At 38.8% G+C, this 20,115-nt stretch overlaps 1 protein-coding gene across 2 annotated transcripts in view; it reads left to right on the forward strand.

Moving 5' to 3' along the window:
* USP3 (ubiquitin specific peptidase 3) overlaps positions 1-17,838 on the forward strand; it is a 115,230-nt gene extending 97,392 nt beyond the window's left edge. For both annotated transcript variants that reach the window (XM_043982333.1, XM_043982334.1), the window contains 4 exons: positions 8,393-8,511; positions 8,827-8,940; positions 9,122-9,189; positions 14,284-17,838. In XM_043982333.1, coding sequence (XP_043838268.1) covers positions 8,393-8,511; positions 8,827-8,940; positions 9,122-9,189; positions 14,284-14,449 — 467 coding nt within the window. In that variant the 3' untranslated portion in view covers positions 14,450-17,838. The remainder of the gene's footprint in view (positions 1-8,392; positions 8,512-8,826; positions 8,941-9,121; positions 9,190-14,283) is intronic.
* Positions 17,839-20,115: the final 2,277 nt, after the last annotated feature.

Raw genomic sequence — 20,115 nt, forward strand, 5'->3', positions numbered from 1 at the left:
AGTCTACCTAGATTTTTATTGTATATGACCATGCTAAAGTGTGTTTAGTTTATTGTCTTCCTTTAACCTTTGGGACATGTGGGATATTTAGTTAACATATGAGTATTTTCAGAGTCAAATTTTGTACCTCAACAAAGCCCATTTTGTATGTTTATTTTCCCATTTCCTGAAATATTTTCCCTTCTCTTCTTAATGTTACTGAGAAGACTTGGCCTTTAAAATTTAACAAAACTGGTTTTCAAGGTAAAGTGGAATAATACGTATACATGAAACATTTTTAAATGCCCATTTTGTGTACTAGGTGCTGGGAGAATTACAAAATGTAGGTAAGAATGCCACCCCCATTGAACTTAGGAGAAGACACATACATAGCAAGATGTAATACACAGTAAGAGGCACCCAAAAAAGAGAATCCTGACAAGGAGGTCAGTACCAGCAGGTACTATTGGGCAGTATCAACAGTTGAGGGAGGGATAGTAAGAGGGGATCAAGGAAGGTTTCTTGTAATAATTAAAATTTGATGAGGCTTTAAAGGTTAGGCAGGAATTGAATAGTTTAGGAGGAGATGATGGTATAACTATAGGGAAAAAGCAAGAGCTAAGGTACAGAGGCTAGAACACAGGTCATTTTTAGAAAACAGAATTAAATCCAGTTTGCCTAGAACTTAAGAATGAACATTTTTACTTCCTGTATAGGAAGGAAATTAGAGAACAAATCATTTGTTTACTTCCACATGTTATAGGCTGTGTTGTTCAGTTATTTCAGTTGTTTGACTCTTTTGTGACCCCATTTGGGGTTTTCTTGGCATAGATACAGGAATGGTTTGCTATTTCTTTCAGCTCATTTTACAGATGAGGAACTTAAGCAAACAGGGTTAAGTGACTTGCCCAGGGTCACACAGCTAAGAAGTGTCTGAGACTAGATTTTAACTCAGGTCTTCCTGACTTAAGGTACACCGCTCTCTCCACTGTGCTCCTATGTTATAGGATACACATACATAAAGTTTGATATCTTTTGTTTTGACATCACTTATTTCCAAGTATATTCCTCTTGTCTTCCTTCCCTTGAGAGCCATACCTTCTAACAAAGAATAAAAAAGAAAGAACACAAAGACAACTGAGGAAAAATTAACCAGTGTATAAACTATTTCTTGGAGGTAGATGTAATGTTCCCTACTTCTAGTTCTTTACCAATACAAAGAAAGGAGAGAGGTAGGAAGTTCATATACTTTTAAAAAGGAAGGAAAAAAAAAAGAAGAAAAACATTCAGTCCAAATAGCAGTTGTCTGCTAAGGTAATTTTCTAAGACTATTTCAGTGCTTAACTAGTATAAGAATTGAGATCAAAACAACTATGTATGTAACTACATTTAATTGGTGCTTCACTCTTATTTCTTATATCACCATCTGCAGGGTACACCTCTGGCTAGGAAAGGATTAAAAAAAAAAAAGAGCTTTAGCTTAAAGTGTTCATACACATACTCAATATACTGTGGGAAAATCTTTCTAAGACTTTGGGTTTTTTTTGGGGGGGGTGAGGCTATTTTAAAGGAAGCAAATCTCACAAAACTTCCTTAAATCAAATGTCAGGTTTTTATCCTCTGATGTAGATGTTGTAAAACATGAAAGTGACTTCTAGGTCTTACAATGGTCCAGCACAAATTTTGTTTGATTATATCTTTTTTTTTTTTTTTTTTGAGATATTTTATTTTTTCCGTTACATGTAAAGATAGTTCTCAACTTTTGTTTATACATGCTTTACAATTTCAGATTTTTCTCCCTCCCTCCCTCCCCTCCCTCCCCCCTCCCCTAGACAGCAGGTAATCTGATATAGGTTATATCTATATATATCTATACATATACATATAGATATATATATACACACACATATATATACACATAATAACATTAATCCTATTTCTGCATTAATCCTGTTACAAGAGAAAGAATCAGAGCAGTGATGCAAAACCTCAAAATAGAAAAAAAAACCAACAGCACCCAAAACAAAAGAAATAATATGGTTCAATCAGCATCTATACTCCACAGTTCTTTCTTTCTTTTTTTTTCTTGGATTTGGAGATCCTCTTCTATCATGAGTTCCCTGGAACTCTTCTGTACCATTGCATTGGTGAGAAGAATATAGTCCATCACAGTAGGTCAACACTCAATGTTGATGATACTGTGTACAATGTTCTTCTGGTTCTGCTCATCTCACTCATCATGTTTGATTATATCTTAAGAAAGCAGATAAGAACAAAATTGACTAATTTAGTGATAAATTTGGTTGAAAGTTATAAGTAATGTAATTTTCTACATAAGATTACAGTTTAGGGCTTTATTGTACATAGGCAGCTTCTAGTTACCAGTGAGGTTACATGAGAAGTTGGAAACTTGAAATGCATCTTCCACATTGATCTCAAGGTACCATGCAGAAGTATAGCTGTGGTACCACAGAACACAACTACTGCATGTAACATTGCATCTACATGAAGTTATACTCAGAGTTTCATCTTGAGACTTTAGCAGTTCCCTGGCACATTGCAAGTTTGGATGGTCTTCTTTTTCTCCTCTTTGGCATAGCAACACATCCAGGAGTGCCGAGTTGCTGGTGGTAGCAAGAAGGTGGATGAGGAAGGAGAAAGTTCCCAAGTATTCTCAGTAGGGAAGGGACAAGAGTTCTGGTGACCACCCAGTTGGCAGTATCATTGATAAATCAGTTTGGTCATCCTTTCTGATATTTCATGTGTTGTATATCCTATGTCCCCAAATAGATCTTAAGCACTTTGTCAAAAAAGGAATAAACCATATCTGTTTTGTAAGATGTCCAGACAGAGTGGGGAAGCTAGGTGGTGCAGTGGATAAAGCACTGGCCTTGAATTCAGGAGGACCCGACTTCAAATCTGGCCTCAGACACTTGACACGTACTAGTTCTGTGACCCTGGGCAAGTCACTTAACCCCCATTGCCCCCCCCCCAAAAAAAAAAAGAATGTTGAAAGATGTCCAGACAGAGCCTATGTGTCCTGCAATTATTTGCTAATTAATTAGGCATGTGAATGACCTCCCACAGGTTTTTATATAACACATAGAAATGATGGATCGATAAAAGGAAAAATGGAACAGATCATAATTTTGAGCTGGAAGGGACCTTATAGGTCACCTAGAGCAAGCCCTCTTTTTACATTTAAGAAAACAGAGGCCCATTGAGCTTCAGTGACTTGACCCAAGGTCATTCAGGTAGTAAATGGCAGAGCCAGGATTTGAACCTTGATCTAAACCCAGTGCACAAAGGAAAGGAAAAATGGTGGAGGTGGAAGGAAAGGGAATGGTTCTATAGTCTATAGAAGGAACAGGGAAAGGGATACAAGAGCTTCCTTTTCAGATGTTCTTGAGTTATGACTTACACACCTGTGGTCTGGAGAGAGGCCCTGCCTGTTCTGGACCCTGCTGTGCCCTAAGGGCAGTGGTACTCCTTGGCCCTGAGTACACCACCATGGGATTTGCTGATTGGTGCCTTCAGAAGACCCAGGAAATAGTGGGTAGGGTTTGATGCTTTTCCTGCCTTTGAATGAAGCTGCAAACAAGGTGTTTCTCTATCTGATGAGTTGATAAATCATTCTTTCAGTAACAATCCTAAAGTATGTGTTTTCCTGGGACAAGAGGTTCTGAAATGTTACAAAGGAGGCTTTACACCATCATTCCACTTAGTTTTTTGTTTTGTTTTGTAGGGCAATGGGGGTTAAGTGACTTGTCCAGGGTCACACAGCTAGTATGTGTCAAGTGTCTGAGGCCGGATTTGAACTCAGGTACTCCTCAATCCAGGGCCGGTGCTTTATCCACTGTGCTACCTAGCTGCCTCCTCCACTTAGTTTTTACAAAAATTTTTCCAATGACTGCATGATTCCACACGAGAGAGAATCCTTCCAGAGAGCAATTTGGCACTGCAAAAAAAAAAAAAAGAAAATGTGTTTGTGTTGCTTTCGTTAGGACGTCATGGGGTGCAACAAGAGGACCTACCACCTATTTCCTCAGTTCTGGGAGGCTGAACTAAAAGACTTAGAAGTTCCCTTCCAACTCTAAATCTCTGATCCTTGATAAGGTCTGGGCAGTCCTGGAAGAATAATTTTCAGTGAGATGGCACAGTGCTGACAGAGCACTGCCCTGGGGTCAAGAAGACCTGAGTTCAAATCCAACCTGACACTTATTAGCTGTGTGGCCCATGGCAAGTTACTTAACCTCTGCTTGCCTCTGTTTCCTCAGCTGTAAAATGGGGGTAACAACAGCACCTATCTCACAGGGTTATTGTGAGAATCAAAGAGATAGTATTTGTAAAATGCTTATCAAAGTGCCTGGAACACAGTAGGAGTCTTATAAATGTTTATTCCCTTCCTTGTCTAGTATCTTGCCAGTTGATTTTATGGTTTTGTGAGAAATTGGGAATCTTAATGAAAATTACAGCATGTAGCCATGATTCCTGTTGCCTGGGAGGGGAAATTCAAGAAGTTATTCAAAATATGGACCTTTTGTTGTATCCTCAACATTTAGCACAATGCTTGGGATTTAATAAATGTTAATTGACTTGAAGAATTCTATTTTTATCCATATATAATTCCTTTCCTCCCTCCCCCAAAGCCAAACTTTTTACATGATGCAACAGTTACTCACTCATGAAAGCTCTTAGAATCTCAGCCTTAGTACACAAGTATAAAGGTGGTTAGGGATTTGTAGCAGAAGCCAGTGTTCTGTTGTCATTACTGTGTATGCTTAGAGACAAAGGAGAAAATAAGAAATCTGAGATGTCTTATACCATTGTCACCAAGAGTAGGGAACTCTGTCTCTGAGATTTGGTTCAGGAAATTTGTAAGATAACAAATGTAAATTGACCAATGAAGGTTTATTAGGAGATGAATAATATGTGGAATAGTAGGAAAAAAACTGAATTTGGGAGTCAGAATTTTATGTGCTTTTTTTATTTTATTAGAATTCTTTATTAGCTAGGGCAAGTCACTTCTCTGAATTTCAGGTTGGTCCTTGGTTTTCTCATCTAAAAAATGATAATAGTAATATTTTTACTCTCCCTATCTCTCAGGGATGTTATGAAGAAAACACTTTGTAAATCTTTAAAATGCAGTACACATAGACACACATGAGTTCACATACATTTCTTTTCTTCTTTTTTTTTTTAAAGAGTAGGAATGAAGCCCTCAACACACTATCTTAGTAGTTTTCAAATGGAATTTAATTAAACACAGTTATCCCTTGAATATCTGGAGCTGATTTATCCATTTTGTGGATTTACTGTTGCAAATGGATTTTTCTGCTATTTTGCCATCAAAGGCTAGTCATATGTTCAGGACTGCAAACTAATTTTAGTATCAAGCAAAGTATAATTTAAAAAGCAGACATAGGGGCATCTAGGTGGTACGGTGGATAAAGCACTGGCCCTGGATTCAGGAGGACCCAAGTTTAAATCCAGCCTTAAACACTTGACACTGTGTGGCCTAGCTTTGTGACCCTGGGCAAGTCACTTAACCATCATTGCCCACCCCCACCCCCCAAAAAAAAGCAGATATACTTTTCCAAAGTTATATAATTAACTCCAAAGAAAGGACTTTTTGAATTAGCTGTGTCCCATTGAAGTCTCTTAGTATAGATGTATAGATCATCAACATTTGGCTTAGGGGAACTTTATCTGATGTTATATCTTTAAATTGGCATTCTTCATCTAGTTCTCATTACAAAGGAGAAAGAAGGAGGATAGCTATATTTGGAAATGGTGATGTTAAAACTATAGCAATAAAGATAAGAGTTTCTAAAACTGTCTAGTTAAATGCTGGATTTAGAGCCAATAAGTATATACAAATTCAATGTTTCTGTCTAAATAGAAATACAGGCACCAGTATTTCTAAGAAAAGCCTTTGGGACAAACCCAAAAGGAAGTAAACATACGAGAGCATACACGTGCCCAGAAATGGGCAAATATATAGTGAGCACCTACTGGGGTATATAAAGCAATATGTTAGAGGAGAGATGAAAGAAAACAGTTTCTGCCCTAAAGAACTTTACAATTTCATTGAGGAGATTTCAGTAACAATACCAGACAATTATGAAATGTCACAGGGTAGCACAAAATCTATAGCAGATATACCTGTTACAGTTGAGTTTGTACAAAAAGAAGTATCAAAAGTGACCCCTGGGGGCAGCTAGGGTGGCGCAGTGGATAGAGCACCGGCCCTGGAGGTCAGGAGTACCTGAGTTCAAATCTGGCCTCAGACACTTAACGCTTACTAACTGTGTGACCCTGGGCAAGTCACTTAACCCCAATTGCCTCACTTAAAAAAAAAAGTGACCCCTGGTCTCCAGGAACTAAAAGTCGTGTTGATACTAGAATACAGGGCATTTCCTCTTTAATAGTTTTAATATATATATTCTTTTTAATTAATTTTTTTTCCCATTACCAAAAATCTCTTTTCTTTTCCTTCTTCCATACTATTTACTTACCACCACGGGAACAAAGAAAAAGAAAAAAACAATGATATTTTCCAGTGTCATTTATTGATAAAGATGACTTTCCTTGACCTGCAGGATCTGAAGTTGCAATTTGTTTATTTTAGCATATGTAGCAGGCTTTACATGAAATGCTTAGAACTCTTTGGGTTAGAAAAATATTAAGCAGTTAATTCATAATGCCATTGAATGAGAAAGAAAATCATTTCCATTTCCTATTAAAATATTCTTATTTATTGAAAATTAGTTTTACATTATGTTTGAAGAACAAATGTTTGGGATGGGAAAAGGAATAGAGTGGGTGCTATGAGAATTTTTAAAAATCTATCAGTTGATTTCAGCCACTGTAAAGGAGTTTTGTTTTTTTTACCATAGGTACAATGCCATAATGTTCATATAATTAGTTAACAGAAGAAAAATATAAATCAGAGCTTTAGTAGATTAAAGGGTACAAAGTGGGCATACTTTGTTGAGGGAATCAAAGCTATTAGTGGTGGTGGTAGTTGTCCTTCATTCTGAAGAGGACAAAAATGACATCCTGATGTCTTGGAACCATAAAGCTGGAAAGGACCTTAGGGATAATTAGCATTTCTGAAGCTCCCTTAATGAGGAAAATAACTATGCAAGAATATTAAAATTTTGTTCAGCATCTACTGTGTGTTCAATAGTGTGGTGCTAGCTAAGAATACGAAGAAATAACACAAAATTCTTACCTGCATGGAGATGATAAAATGAATTGCAGAAACAAGACATACAGCACCCCTAAGTGAAATAGCATGAAAGAAATGATACAAGCAGATTCCATGAAATAGTATAAAATGAGTATTTGAATGGCACAGGCAATAATTATAGTTAGGAGAATCACTGTCGTTTTTAGCGGTCTTGGAAGTCTTCATGAAGAAGTTGGGAATTGAACTGAACTTTGTCTAGAGGGACTGGATAAACTAGTCCAGCTGGAGTAAAGGGTCCTTCTAGGGTAGTAATAGAGAGAGTAGTAGTAAGGTAGGCTTTTAAAATTAAAATCCCTTTTTATAACTTTGGAGAGATTAAATCGTGCTTCAGGAAATTTGAATTTACCTATTTCATTATTTCTGTAAGAAATTTCCCTAAGCAAGGACCATAGGTCTTGGATGTGATTTGTCAGCAATAGCCAAAGATCAGTCTTGCCAGAGGACTGAGGCTGATAATCTATGCTGTCCACCTCCTGACAGAGCGGTAACGGATTGAGGATGCAGAATAAGACGTGCATTTTTGGACATGGACAATGTGGAAGTTTGTTTTGTTTGACTGCATCTTTGATTTTTAAATTGGTGAGACAGAGGTTGGAAAAGGAAAAAATGCTTGTTAATTGAAAAATAGAGATTAAAAAACAGGTGATTTGAAAATCAAAAGCCATCAATAAAATAAGAGACCTTTTTTTTTAAAAAAAAAATTGTCAGGATTGGCTTAACAAACCTCTCTGTGCTATTAGGACAAACTGACTTTAAGGCAATTATGTCAAATTCACGCAGTCCACAAAAGTCCTTAGTCTAGCCCAAATCAGATTAAGGTGTAACTGGGGAATGTTTAACAAAAATAAATAAAAATCAACATAAATAATGTTATCTTAAGGTTTAGTCAACAAGTGGCCCCCAGTTTGAATTTGATAGTACTGCTTTAGACGTTTGTACCACTTAAGCGCCCTCTCCTCCAATAAAGGAACATGGGGTATGATAGACATCTCCTTTAATAGTATAGCTATCAATGGAATTAAACTTGAAACTTTCCATAAAAGTAAAGGAAAGCTTAGGCCTACCTAAGGCATGACTGACTGTTCTTAGAATATCCAGATGGGGTCTTTGTGAAAAGCACCATGTTTTAAAAATTATTTGAAATCTATTTCTTTTTAGATTGTCTTCGTAGTTTTACAGACTTAGAAGAACTTGATGAGACAGAACTGTATATGTGCCACAAATGCAAAAAGAAGCAGAAATCCACCAAAAAATTTTGGATTCAGAAATTACCAAAGGTAAAAGCCATGTTCCATGAAATTTCACAAACGGAGATCATTCAAACTGTCAGCCCAAAGTTTATTTAAAAATATTCCTGCTTTTAACATAAGCTCGATTTTGGAAGATGTTCAGAATTGGCCTTTAGAGTTTCAGTCAAAGCATATACCCCACATTGTGTGCAAGAAATCCTAAGAACTGGGAGAAGAAACTTATGGGAGTCATGGATAATGCTGTAAGAGAAATTAGCACCAAATACTGGCTTTTTTGAGAAAGGGTGAATGAAATGGTTATGAACAAAGATATCTTTTTTCCTACCCTCTTTTGTCATTCAGGTGCTATGCTTACACTTGAAAAGATTTCATTGGACAGCATATCTAAGAAACAAGGTCGATACCTACGTAGAATTTCCTCTGAGAGGCCTAGATATGAAATGCTACTTATTAGAGGTAAGGGGACTAAATTCAGAAAGACCTAGATTAAGATACACTAAGTTTTTGGTTTTTTTAATTACACCAATGATCTCACTATAAAGCTGGGGGTGAGGTTGATAGAGCTGTCATTTCAGTGCATTTGATTACTAGTGGCAGTTGAATCCTAAGGATGTGTTTCCTCTCCCTTGTTTTAAAGCCTGAGAATAGTGGCCCAGAAAGCTGCCTCTATGACCTTGCTGCAGTTGTGGTACATCATGGTTCAGGGTGAGTATTGGGATTTTCTGTTATTGCAAAATGTGCACTCAGAACTTAGAGATGCGAACAACTTGTGTGTTCCATGAACTTTGATGTTTTTGTTCCACTTTCCAGTATCTGAATTTATTTTGTTTTATTTTATTTTTGGGCAAGGCAGTGAGGGTTAAGTGACTTGCCCAGGGTCACACAGCTAGTAAGTGTTAAGTGTCTGAGGCTGGACTTGAACTCAGGTCCTCCTGAATCCAGGGCCAGTGCTTTATCTACTGCGCCGCCTACCTGCCCTTTATCCCAAGTGCTTCTTTAGCCACCTTTTACTTAATTTGTACATGTTGCTTCCCCCAGAAGTCTGTAAGTATCTTGAGATTAGACAAGGGCTGTTTATTTTTTGCTTTTGTATCCCCAGGGCCTAACACAGTGCTTGGCACATAGTAAGTGTTAAATAAAATGCTTATTGATGGAGTCACCAATTTTTACATAAAGGAGACAGTTATAATTTTTCATTTTGCCAACTTTCAGTGTTCTGTCTAAAAGAGAAGTGAAAAATAGGCTCAGAATTTTATAGCATCTATATTCATAACAGGTTTTATTTTGTGGTTTGTATTATTCTTTGCTCCATCAAAATATAATTTATTTCACCCTTAAACTGAAAGTGGAAAACTAGAAAAGTTACTTGTAATAGAAGATGGCCTCTCTCATAGCACCACTTTTCTGGAATGCCTTTCCATCTCTGATTTGCTTTAGTTTTTTAAAATAATAGTCCTGAAAAAATGTGTGGGTGTGTATAAGTCCTTAACTTATCACCAGCTTGCTGGCCACCTGTGATGAATCCTTTAAAATGACCCTCAGTCCTATTCAAAATTTTCCACTTCTGCATTAACATAAAACTGACAAAGGATGCCAAGAATCAAATACTTTAAAAAGCATCTATAAATACTAATATTGCTGCTCCCTATCAGAGAGCTTTTTCCAGTGACCAGCAAATGGAGAAATTACTTTAGCAATCAACTTGTAATAATCATGACATTTTTGCTATAAAGGAAACCAAAAACCAGAAAGCACTTGGAGCTAAATGGAAGGCTGCTTCACAGGTCCTTGTGAGAGGCAAATAAAACACTGACAGAGTCGGTTTTATTAAGCGTCATCCCAGGATGTAAGAAAGGACTTGGAGAACTTGGAGTTGGTTTGTGTTTTTCATTTCATATATTTCATTCAGAACTTAGTACATAATGACAAGGGTTCGAAAACAGAAAATCCTTGTAGCTCATGTGCTAACAGAAGTGAGGGGATCAGAGAGATTCTACAAAGAATTTGATAATATCTTCTACATTAAATCAATATACACTTCAATGTATAGATGTGGAAATACCTCTTTGGAAGAGAACCTTTAAGGTGGCATTCTGTGCTACCAGAGAGCAAACGGTTTTTTTAATAATAGAAACCTAGCAATGGTGAAATTTTGTGTTCTCTCCCTCTTTCAATCATGTCATATAAACACTAAGTGTAGAATGAGACGAGACACACAGTTTTGGACGTGGCCCAAATGTAGATTTGTTTTGCTTGGCTGTTTTTATTTGTCACAAGGGTTTTATTGTTGTTTCATTTGGGAGGGTATTTGGAGGTAAAGGAATATTTGGGGGTAGTGATGCCAAAAAAGAAAAGGATTCATTGAAGGGTTTTTTTTTTAAAGTATGCATAAGAAGGTTCAGAAAGAAATGCAGACAGCTTTAAAGGAAATTATATACTTTTCAAAAAGCTCTATGTAATAGATTGATGGTTCACGTAAAATATTTTTTTTTGTCCTTTCCGTTTGTATATGGAAATGCTCATTTTGGAGGGAGGGTTAAGTTCAGGTGTTTAAACATGCATTTTTTTTAAACATGCATTTTTTAAAAAATATGTCTGCTGTAGAATATTACCTTCTAATTCCCAATCCAGTGCTCTTTCCATTGTACTACACTGCCTCCTACTATAGGTTCAGAAGTAAGGAACAGGAAAGGCCAAAGATAATGGAGCACTCTGTCATTTCTTCTCCAGCTCATCTGACAGATGAGAAAACTTGAGGTAAACAGAGTAAAGTGACTCACCCAGGGTCACACATCTAGTGTCCGAGACTGGATTTGAAGCCCAGTTCTTTACCTGCTGCCTTATAATCTGTTTAGTCAGACAGCTTACTTGTTTAGAGCAAAGATGAAAATTAATATTTGGGAAAAGGGATTAAACAATCAGAGGGAGAGAAGCTATGAAATGCAGTTCAAACAGTCATAACCTGACCTGTTTGAACAGATGATATTGGTGCTAAAAACTGGTTGGAAGAAAGAAAAATGACAGATTTCCATATTATAAAGAAATTTAATATAAATCATCTGAGAGACCAGAAGAGCCTTAAAAGTATCTTTATTAGCAAATACAGGATTTCTTTTTAAAAATTAATTAATTAATTTTAGTTTTCAACATTTGTTTAGATAAGATTTCCAATTTCAAATTTTTCTCCCTCTCCCCCCCCCCCCCGACAGCAGGTAATCCAATATAGGATATATATATATATAATAACATTAAACATATTTCTGCATTAGTCATATTATACGAGAAGAATGAGCAAAAAGGAAAAACCTCATAAAAGAAAAACAGCACCAAAAACAAAAGAAATATATTTTTTTCTGGATTTGGAGAGCCTTTTCCATCATGAGTCCTTTGGAACTTTCTTTTACTGTTGTATTGGTGAGAAGACTCTAGTCTATCACAGTTGATCAACACATAATGTTGATGATACTGTGTACAATGTTCTCCTGGTTCTACTCATCTTACTCATCATCAGTTCATGCAAGTCCTTCCAGGTTTCTCTAAACTCCTCCTGCTCATCATTTCTTACAGCACAATAGTATTCTATTACATTCATATACCACAACTTGTTCAGCCATTCCCCAATTGATGGGCTTCCCCCCTCTGCCAAGCAGAGAGGCATGGCATCCAAGGACAACACTAGTTTAATTTATAAATTTCTTTATAAAATCTTAGGAAGAAGGATGGTATAAGAGTACAGATAGAAGCAAGAGAGGGGAAAACAAGTATAAAGAAAGCATACAATTAAGCATGGTTGTCCCAAGGACACTGAAAGATGAAAATGGAAGGGGCTAAAACAGGCAAAAGGATGGAAGAGCAGTGTCAAGATTTCAGTAAGGAACTCAAGAATAGAGTCACCACCTTTGGATGCCGATACACCACAGCCCTCGTTGTGCTTACAGGGGAAGTAAAAATGGCACCAAAGAAAACAAAGATGGAAAAAAGCAGTTAGATCAGAGTATACCAGAAGAGCTCTGTGCCAGAGGAGGAACTATGATGGGGGCGGGGGCGGGGTTTGGAGGGTACGATCCAATTCCTAAGGTACCTGGAGAGAATGCTACCCAAAACGTGGAAAAAAATCTTAGTCCTTGTTATTAAAAAGTTACTAGAGCTCAAAAACTTCCTAGTTTTACTTTTTCTCTAAATCAAGTTATTCATGAGAACAGACACACTTCAGGTGCATCCTTGAAGAGATAAATGACTGAAAGCGAAGAAGTGGGCTTTGGCTAGTGATCATCCATACATTTACCATCATACAATTGATTGAAAAAAGTAGTGAATACGGGAGTTCCCTCTGTGCTTATTGTCTGCTGCCTTGAATGCTCTCTCACAACAAAGTGCTTCGTGTGTAACTGTTCAAGTTATTTCAAGATTCCTTGAAATATGCAACAGTGATAAATTTGTTTGACCGTCTGGCTATTTGCCCCTCAGTGTTGATATAGCTGGTAAGAATTAAATAAGGAAGTATATGCTTTGAGAAGGAATCCTCTGTAGATGGTGCTTCCGTTGGTATATGACACAATGCTGATCACCCTCCAGCCTTTGACCTAACTTCCCCCTGGAAAAAGTCCAAGGAATGGAGAGTGACTGGTCCAGACAGTGAGATGCAGTTGAATGGTAAACACACAGTGCTCATCCTCCTTTTTGTGTGTGAAATTTGGACAAGCTACATACATACCATGAGTTGGTCCCAGAACTGAGCAGGAAAAGGGGAATGGGCTGGATTGCCTTCAGGAAATGCCTTTTTTTTTTTTTAAACCGGTCTCAGACTTTTCCCTAAAACAAAGGCCCATCTTGTCTATAACATGATTCTGCTAGTGGTGGGAATCACCCAGAGGACACTGGGAAAGTGAATGGTCATGGTTATACATGTTACAAAGAAGCAAGTAGAAAGATGTCATTAAAGAAGTGTGTGAGTAAAGAAAGATGGGCTGGTCCCACAATGAGAATGAAGGACGCACGGACAGCTTGCATGCTTGGTGTGCCGCAGGCCTCTTCCCCCCCTCTTCAAACTCTATTGACCTCATTGGACACCTGGCCCTGTAGATTCTACTTCCAGTCACTCTCCTGTCTGTCCCGGTTTCTTCACTCTCCCAGCTCTCATCTCTCACCCAGACTATTGCATGGGCATTCTAATGGTCTGCAGGCTTCCAGTCTCTACCTCTCTGATCCATCTTTTACACAGTTACAAAATTGTGCTGGCCCAGGAAGCTTCACTGCCTTCCTGTTGCCTGTAGGGTAAAATGCAAACTCCTCTGGCATTTAAAGCCTTTCAAAGTGATTCCACTCTATTTTTTCTGACTGACTGCACATTATTCCCTTCAGAGACTGGACATTCCAGTCAAACTGGCCCACTTCCCCATACACGATATTCCATAGTCCTCCCTTGTGCTGTCATAAGCTGTCGCTCCCTTCCCCAAACGCCTGGGATGCTTTTCTCACTCACTGCCATCTCTAGTAAGCAATCCTTAGCTTCCTTCAAAGCACAGGGGAGGTGCTACCTCCTCCTGGCCTCTCCCGACTACTCCCTCCAAACAAATGTCTACCTCGTGCCCTCTCATCTGTGTCCTTGCTTCCTCTGGAGAATAAGCTTGTTGAGGGCAGGAGCTATTTTGTTTTTATCGTATGCATGGCACCTGCTGTGTAGCAGGCACTCAAACAGTGCCTACCAAAATTAAAGCGCATTTCTTCATCTATAAAATGGGAGCTGGACTGAATTTCATGTTTGCATACATTAATCTTCCTCCTTTCTCTTGCTTACAGTGTTGGTTCTGGACATTACACAGCTTATGCAACTCATGAAGGTCGCTGGTTCCATTTCAATGACAGCACCGTAACACTGACTGACGAGGAGACCGTGGTGAAGGCTAAGGCCTACATCCTCTTCTATGTGGAGCGCCAGGCCCGCTCGGGCTCAGAGAAGCTCTGATCTGCCTTCAGCATCCTTCACCAAGTCCGCCAGATGAAACATTTCCAATTTTCCACAAATACTTGATCCAAGACTATTAATTTCATTGTGCACTTTTCAGCTTCCTATCGTGGGTTTCATTTTGTTGTGTCAATGGTAGCATTTGACTTGGACACAAACTAACTTTTTTTTTAGTTTTACCAGAAAACCCCAGCAGACATTTTGATTTGCTGCTTTAGTTGTGGTAACAATATATATGTGTGTGTTTATATATATACATACGTATATGTATGCATATACATATAGTTTCATGAATTTAGTTAATTTGACTTTTTATATTAATGTTTTCAGTTCTCACTTTAAGGCACATTTACATCAGGCATTTTTGTTATCATATGCAGCAAGCAAGAGAAATGTGTTCATTATTTCTGAAGAGCAATGGAAATTCTTGCTGCATTTTCACAGCTGTAATGTAGATCAGGTTGACCCTGTAAACTAAGAATTGTGCTTGTATCACTTACTGTATCCCATGAAATCTACCAGGGGCCTGAATAATCGTTCTTTGCCTACAGAATAGAAAGGGGTTGTGCATCATTAAAGAAGACCAGGTAACTGCTGCTATCAGCAAATATGAAGGCTGCTGCATTTTAGGATTAACCTTAAAGAATTGCTGGTTTAGAATTTGGCCTGCAGATTCAGATTGAGGGGGTAGGTAGCAAGGCATCAGAAACTAAGTTCCGTTACCTTGTAAGTGAATTCTCCTTCCTCACTTTGTTTGAAAGGAATCCTCAAGGTTAATTTGGAATGCAGAGTACATTTTGTCATTCGCTAGCTAGACCTTTGCCTTCTAGAGCCTACTCTGATCCTTTAGGAAAAGGACTTGTATTCAGTGCTGTTTTCTGATGTCTCTGCTTATTTGTGATAGCTTGGTTGGGATGTTAGTTATCAAAGCTGAGCACCTGAGGTTTGGATATCACTTATTGAAGAACAGATATGGAAGAGGGTATTTTGATTTTTAGAACTGTATAGCTCTCATTGACACTGCAGCAAGACCATTGTGGTCAAATTGAAAATGTGTTTATTTATTGGATTCTATAGGAAGAGAACTTCTACTCCCAAGGTCAACAGCTCTTGTTTAAAATTGTTTTCTAGAAAAAGAGAAAACGGAAGCCCTTAGAGCTAACTCTTTTAAGTTGAATTTTGACTCTGAATCCAGTGGTAGTTGTGCCAGTTCTGTAGATATCCCCTGCAGTCCAAGGGCATTTATCTGTATTGCTGGATAATTCAGAGGCTGCTTGAGTATGTGGAGAATGTAGAAACTTCTGAGATGAGCTCATTCATTAACACCATACTGATTTTTTTCATCCTTTGTTCTAGTGCTTTTTTTTCCCTTCCTTTTTTTCTTTTTCTAAAAGTTGTAATGAAGGACTGAACATATTTCCTGCCAAGCCAGCCAACCAACCAAATGCGCTTCTTAGGAATGGTGTCTACTGACAAGTAAAAGGGAGTGGCTGAGATGTTGTAAAACTGTCTGTAAAGCTGTTACTATTCTATGACTTTCTCCCCATTGTATATTTGAAACTGCCAGGAACAGATATTGGGACATGATTTCTATTTCAGTATTAACACATTTTGTCATAGCTTAACACGTCTGCAAGATGAACACTTGAGAATGAAGAGCAACAAACCATAATCAAATATAAAAAATGTTACTCCTAAAGACATGGCATTGCCAGCCTCCCTGAATCTTAGAAGTGAAAAGTCTAGGACCTTAGGAGTGATTTAGAAGAGGGGGAAAAAAAAGGAAATGTTGGTTTGTGTAGAAATACACGTTGTTGCTTAGCTGTGCGTAAATAGGAAAATATACCTGGCTGAGCCTGACATCTGACTCCCCTCCAGACCCTGGACAGAGACACATTGTGCTTAACAGGAGAGACGGCAAATAGAATCATTTGTTGCTTTGAGTTACAGATATTCCCACTCAGTGCTTGTCTGTGCACACCTAGCTTCTTGTTCTTATTCTTCTTTACTCACTTAAACCTACATAATGGCTTTGGCAGCATTCCTTCTGATGGAGGAAGAGAGTTGTAAATCACACGTGATTTTGTGGCAAGGTGTGTGACAGTGTTGGAGAGGAGACATGCTGGAGACGCTGGGACCTGGCTCCTGCCTGAATTACTTTGGTAACGTTAGCTTTGGGGGCACGCTCTCTCTTGCCACGTTTTAGAGTGTTATCATGAAGACTTGTTGGAAAGGGGAATTGACACCATTTGGGTTAATCAAACAGCAAACTTAGCTGAGCATGGAGCACAGCAGTGATGTGAATGTGCCTGTTTTGTAGTTTAGAAATATGACTGTGTAATCTGTCACAATTATTTTAAAAGCTGATTCTGGTTTCTGTTCTCCTTCTGGGCTTTTTTCTTCTCTTCTGGCGCCATGTTGTCTTCTTAATGTATATGTGGCCTCTGGCTAGAAAGCACCAGCAGAGCCTGATGCATCAAGGTACACGCCTCCTTTGGAGAAGAAAACTGGAACATCCTCCCACTGCAAACACAGATGTATGATGCAAACAATCTGTTTGTGGCAACACAGATATCTCTCCATGATGGAGAAAACTTTGCTTATCCACTGTATTCTACTCAGTGTGTAGTGATGACAAATGTAACTGACAATTGAACCAGTAAAGTATACTGTCCCTCTTTGAGTGTTAAAAATGTAAGTTGCCTGTGAAACTCATTCAGTCAGTGTGGTTTCTGGGCCTGGCATTGGGGCATATTTATTTCTTGAAACCATACGTGTCTTTTTGGTCTCATTGTTCTAATGTACATATCCCTTTTGCATATTCCTTGTCCTTCCTCCCTCCCCAAAGCTACTTAAGGGTCACATGGGACTGGCTTCTCTACAGCACACCACCTTCTTTTCAGCACCTCAGATGGCTGCTGTCACATGTGCAGCTGCCCAGCACAGGCAACCACTTGTACCCAGGAAGGAGGGAGCCTGACGACTCTCTTCCCTACCAGAGAGCCTCCATGGAAGGTATCCGAGTGTTCCTAGGGCAGGCCGCTGCTGGTGCTTTTGGAGCAAAGCAGTCAAAGTATCCACACACAACACAGGAAGGCAAAGACTTGTATGCCATGGTCATGTTTCATTCCATTGTCTCCGTATCTCACCTAGTGGGCTAAATGCGCTTGTCTGTGCTCCCCTACTCCTGAACAGACGCCAGAAGGCCCTCAAGTCGTGTGGTGCTGTGGATGTCATTGTTTGCCATTCAAATCTAGCTTGTGTAATGCAGAAAAAAAAATCATTTCACTGCGTGAATAATCTCTCCTTTTAAGTTGTACTTTGATTCTTTTTCTTTGCCAACTTGAGATGTTTTATGGAAAAGTATCATTAAAGATCTGGTCTCTTTTCTTGGACTATTCATAATTTTTAACACCCTCTACTGAACCAATTATGACATTTCCCTTAGAAATACTCTGTTGGGGTAAAGTGACCAATAGGGAGGGAGAAGATAGGCACCATTGATAATAGCTAGCATTTACATAGTGCTTTACAAGTATCTACACCAGGAAGTAGGCACTATTAGTCTTCCTACTTTGCAGACAAGGAGACCAGGGCAGAAAATTTCAGTAACAACAGTAAAGGCTGGATTTGAACTCAGCTCTTTCTAACTTCCAAGGTCAGTGCTCTGTGCACTATGGTGGCTACTGCCTTTTGAGGCATTTAAACCTTGTGTTGAGCTGTCAGTATCCCAGTTGCTATGTGGTTATTTAGTAAGCAAAATCATTTTTCTTTTCTAAAGCTTTGAAGATGATGCTTTTTCAAGATGGTGGCTATTCGCCCTTGCACTCAGGGATCAGTTTATGTAGGCTCTCCAGGTAGGGAAGGAACCATGGCTGATCCTTTAAAGCAAACTTGGATTTATCTTCAGAGAATGGTGAACATGAACTCACTGGCTTCCTTACCTTCCGTCCCCCATCACAGAGAAATACTTGGAAAAGCTGTTTCGATTTCAGTCATTTTACATTGAACCCTAAGCCTTTGCTGTGGCAGACCCAAGTATAGATTTGTTTTCACAGAAGGGCCTGATGGGGGCAGAGGGGGGTGTTGTGGAGAGGAAAACTTAGGGGCTTCTAAGATGGGTAATGTAGCATTCAAATCCCAGGCTGAGGACAGTTCTGTTGGCATTCTCCCCAGACTAGAAAGCCAACGTTCCTGGCCACTTCTAGAGGGTAAGCTGTGTCTTCTTGGAAAGACATAAGTAAAATGTGATGTGTAAACACTGCTTTCATAATTGATCACACCCTCTTTCTGACTAGTTTGGACATGCGCATCTAGATGAACTCATAGTTTCACCTACACTATAAAAGTTTACTGGCCTTGGATCAGGTACATCAAATCTGGCCTCAGACACGTGACCCTGGCCATGTCAGTTTACCTCTGCTTGCCTCAGTTTCCTCAACTGTAAAATTATAACAGCACCTGCCTCCCATGGTGGTTGTGAGGATTAAATGAGATACTTGTAAAGCACTTAGTACAGTGCCTGTAGTAAGTGTTAAATCATGGCATTTTCCCTCCCCTACACACTGACTTATGGTCACAAAGAAAGGAGAGACTTGAACATCATCTCTGCTTGTCCTAAGTATGTTTTGGTGTCTCTGGAAATGACGGAGTAGGGGCTGTAATTCAGAAGCCAAAGAAACCTTAAAATGACTTGTGTGCTGCCAGGCAAGAGGAACAACTCCAATGTTGTGACTCAAGTTCTTGGAAGAAAACCCGCAGCAGCAGCTCTTCCCAGTGAGTAGTAGTAAATCCTCAGCCAGAGATTGGTTTAGAAAGGAATTGGGAGGGGGAGCTTTCAAATAAGGATCATGACTCCTATCAAGCTGGTGGCCTCAGCCTACTTTCCATGAGGAAAAGGTACAATTAGATGGAGATTGAATACACTGATTAACAACCACAATTCTGCTTGTCTGAAACTTAATAGCTAGTCACTAACACTTTCCTCTGGGGAATGCTGTTCTAGCTATGTAAGATGCTCTTGAGGGCTCAGGAAAGATTACTGAGACCCAAGCTAACAAAATAGGGAATCTCCCAGGGGGCTTCATTAAAACCTTTCTTACTCAAGTCTTTTCCCCTTAAACTGGACTCTGTATCGTAAGGCTTCAGAGATAACACTAAAAGCTATACATTCTTCATGAGAAGAAGGGAACATGGGGTGGGAAAAAGTGAATGAGCTACATCTATGACAGAGTGGGTGTATAATCTGATCTGGATCCATGGATCCATGATCCACTCTAAGATTTCAGTATAGCTCCTTCCTTCCAATCCAGTAGTCTAGTTAATCATTCATCTGTCATTTGTTCAGGTCAAATAGTGAAATGCTAAAGGCTCAAGTTTAACATTTGTTCATTGAACAAATGTGTGTCACCCCCCCCCCCATACATACATAAATACACACACACACACACACACACACACACACACACACACACTATACTGGATGTGACACTTGGGAAATTGTGGTATAGTGTACCAAGCCACACGCCAACTATTTATAAAAACTAGAGAACATATAGTATTCCTAAGCTAATGCAGTCTTCAAAGTATGTGTCTTCAAAGTAACTAGGCTTAGAAACAGGGACCCCAGGGTTTCAATTTAAGAGACAAGCCACCTTTTCTATAAA

This window comes from Dromiciops gliroides, chromosome 2 (assembly GCF_019393635.1).
Source record: "Dromiciops gliroides isolate mDroGli1 chromosome 2, mDroGli1.pri, whole genome shotgun sequence".
Taxonomy (NCBI): Eukaryota; Metazoa; Chordata; class Mammalia; order Microbiotheria; family Microbiotheriidae; genus Dromiciops; species Dromiciops gliroides.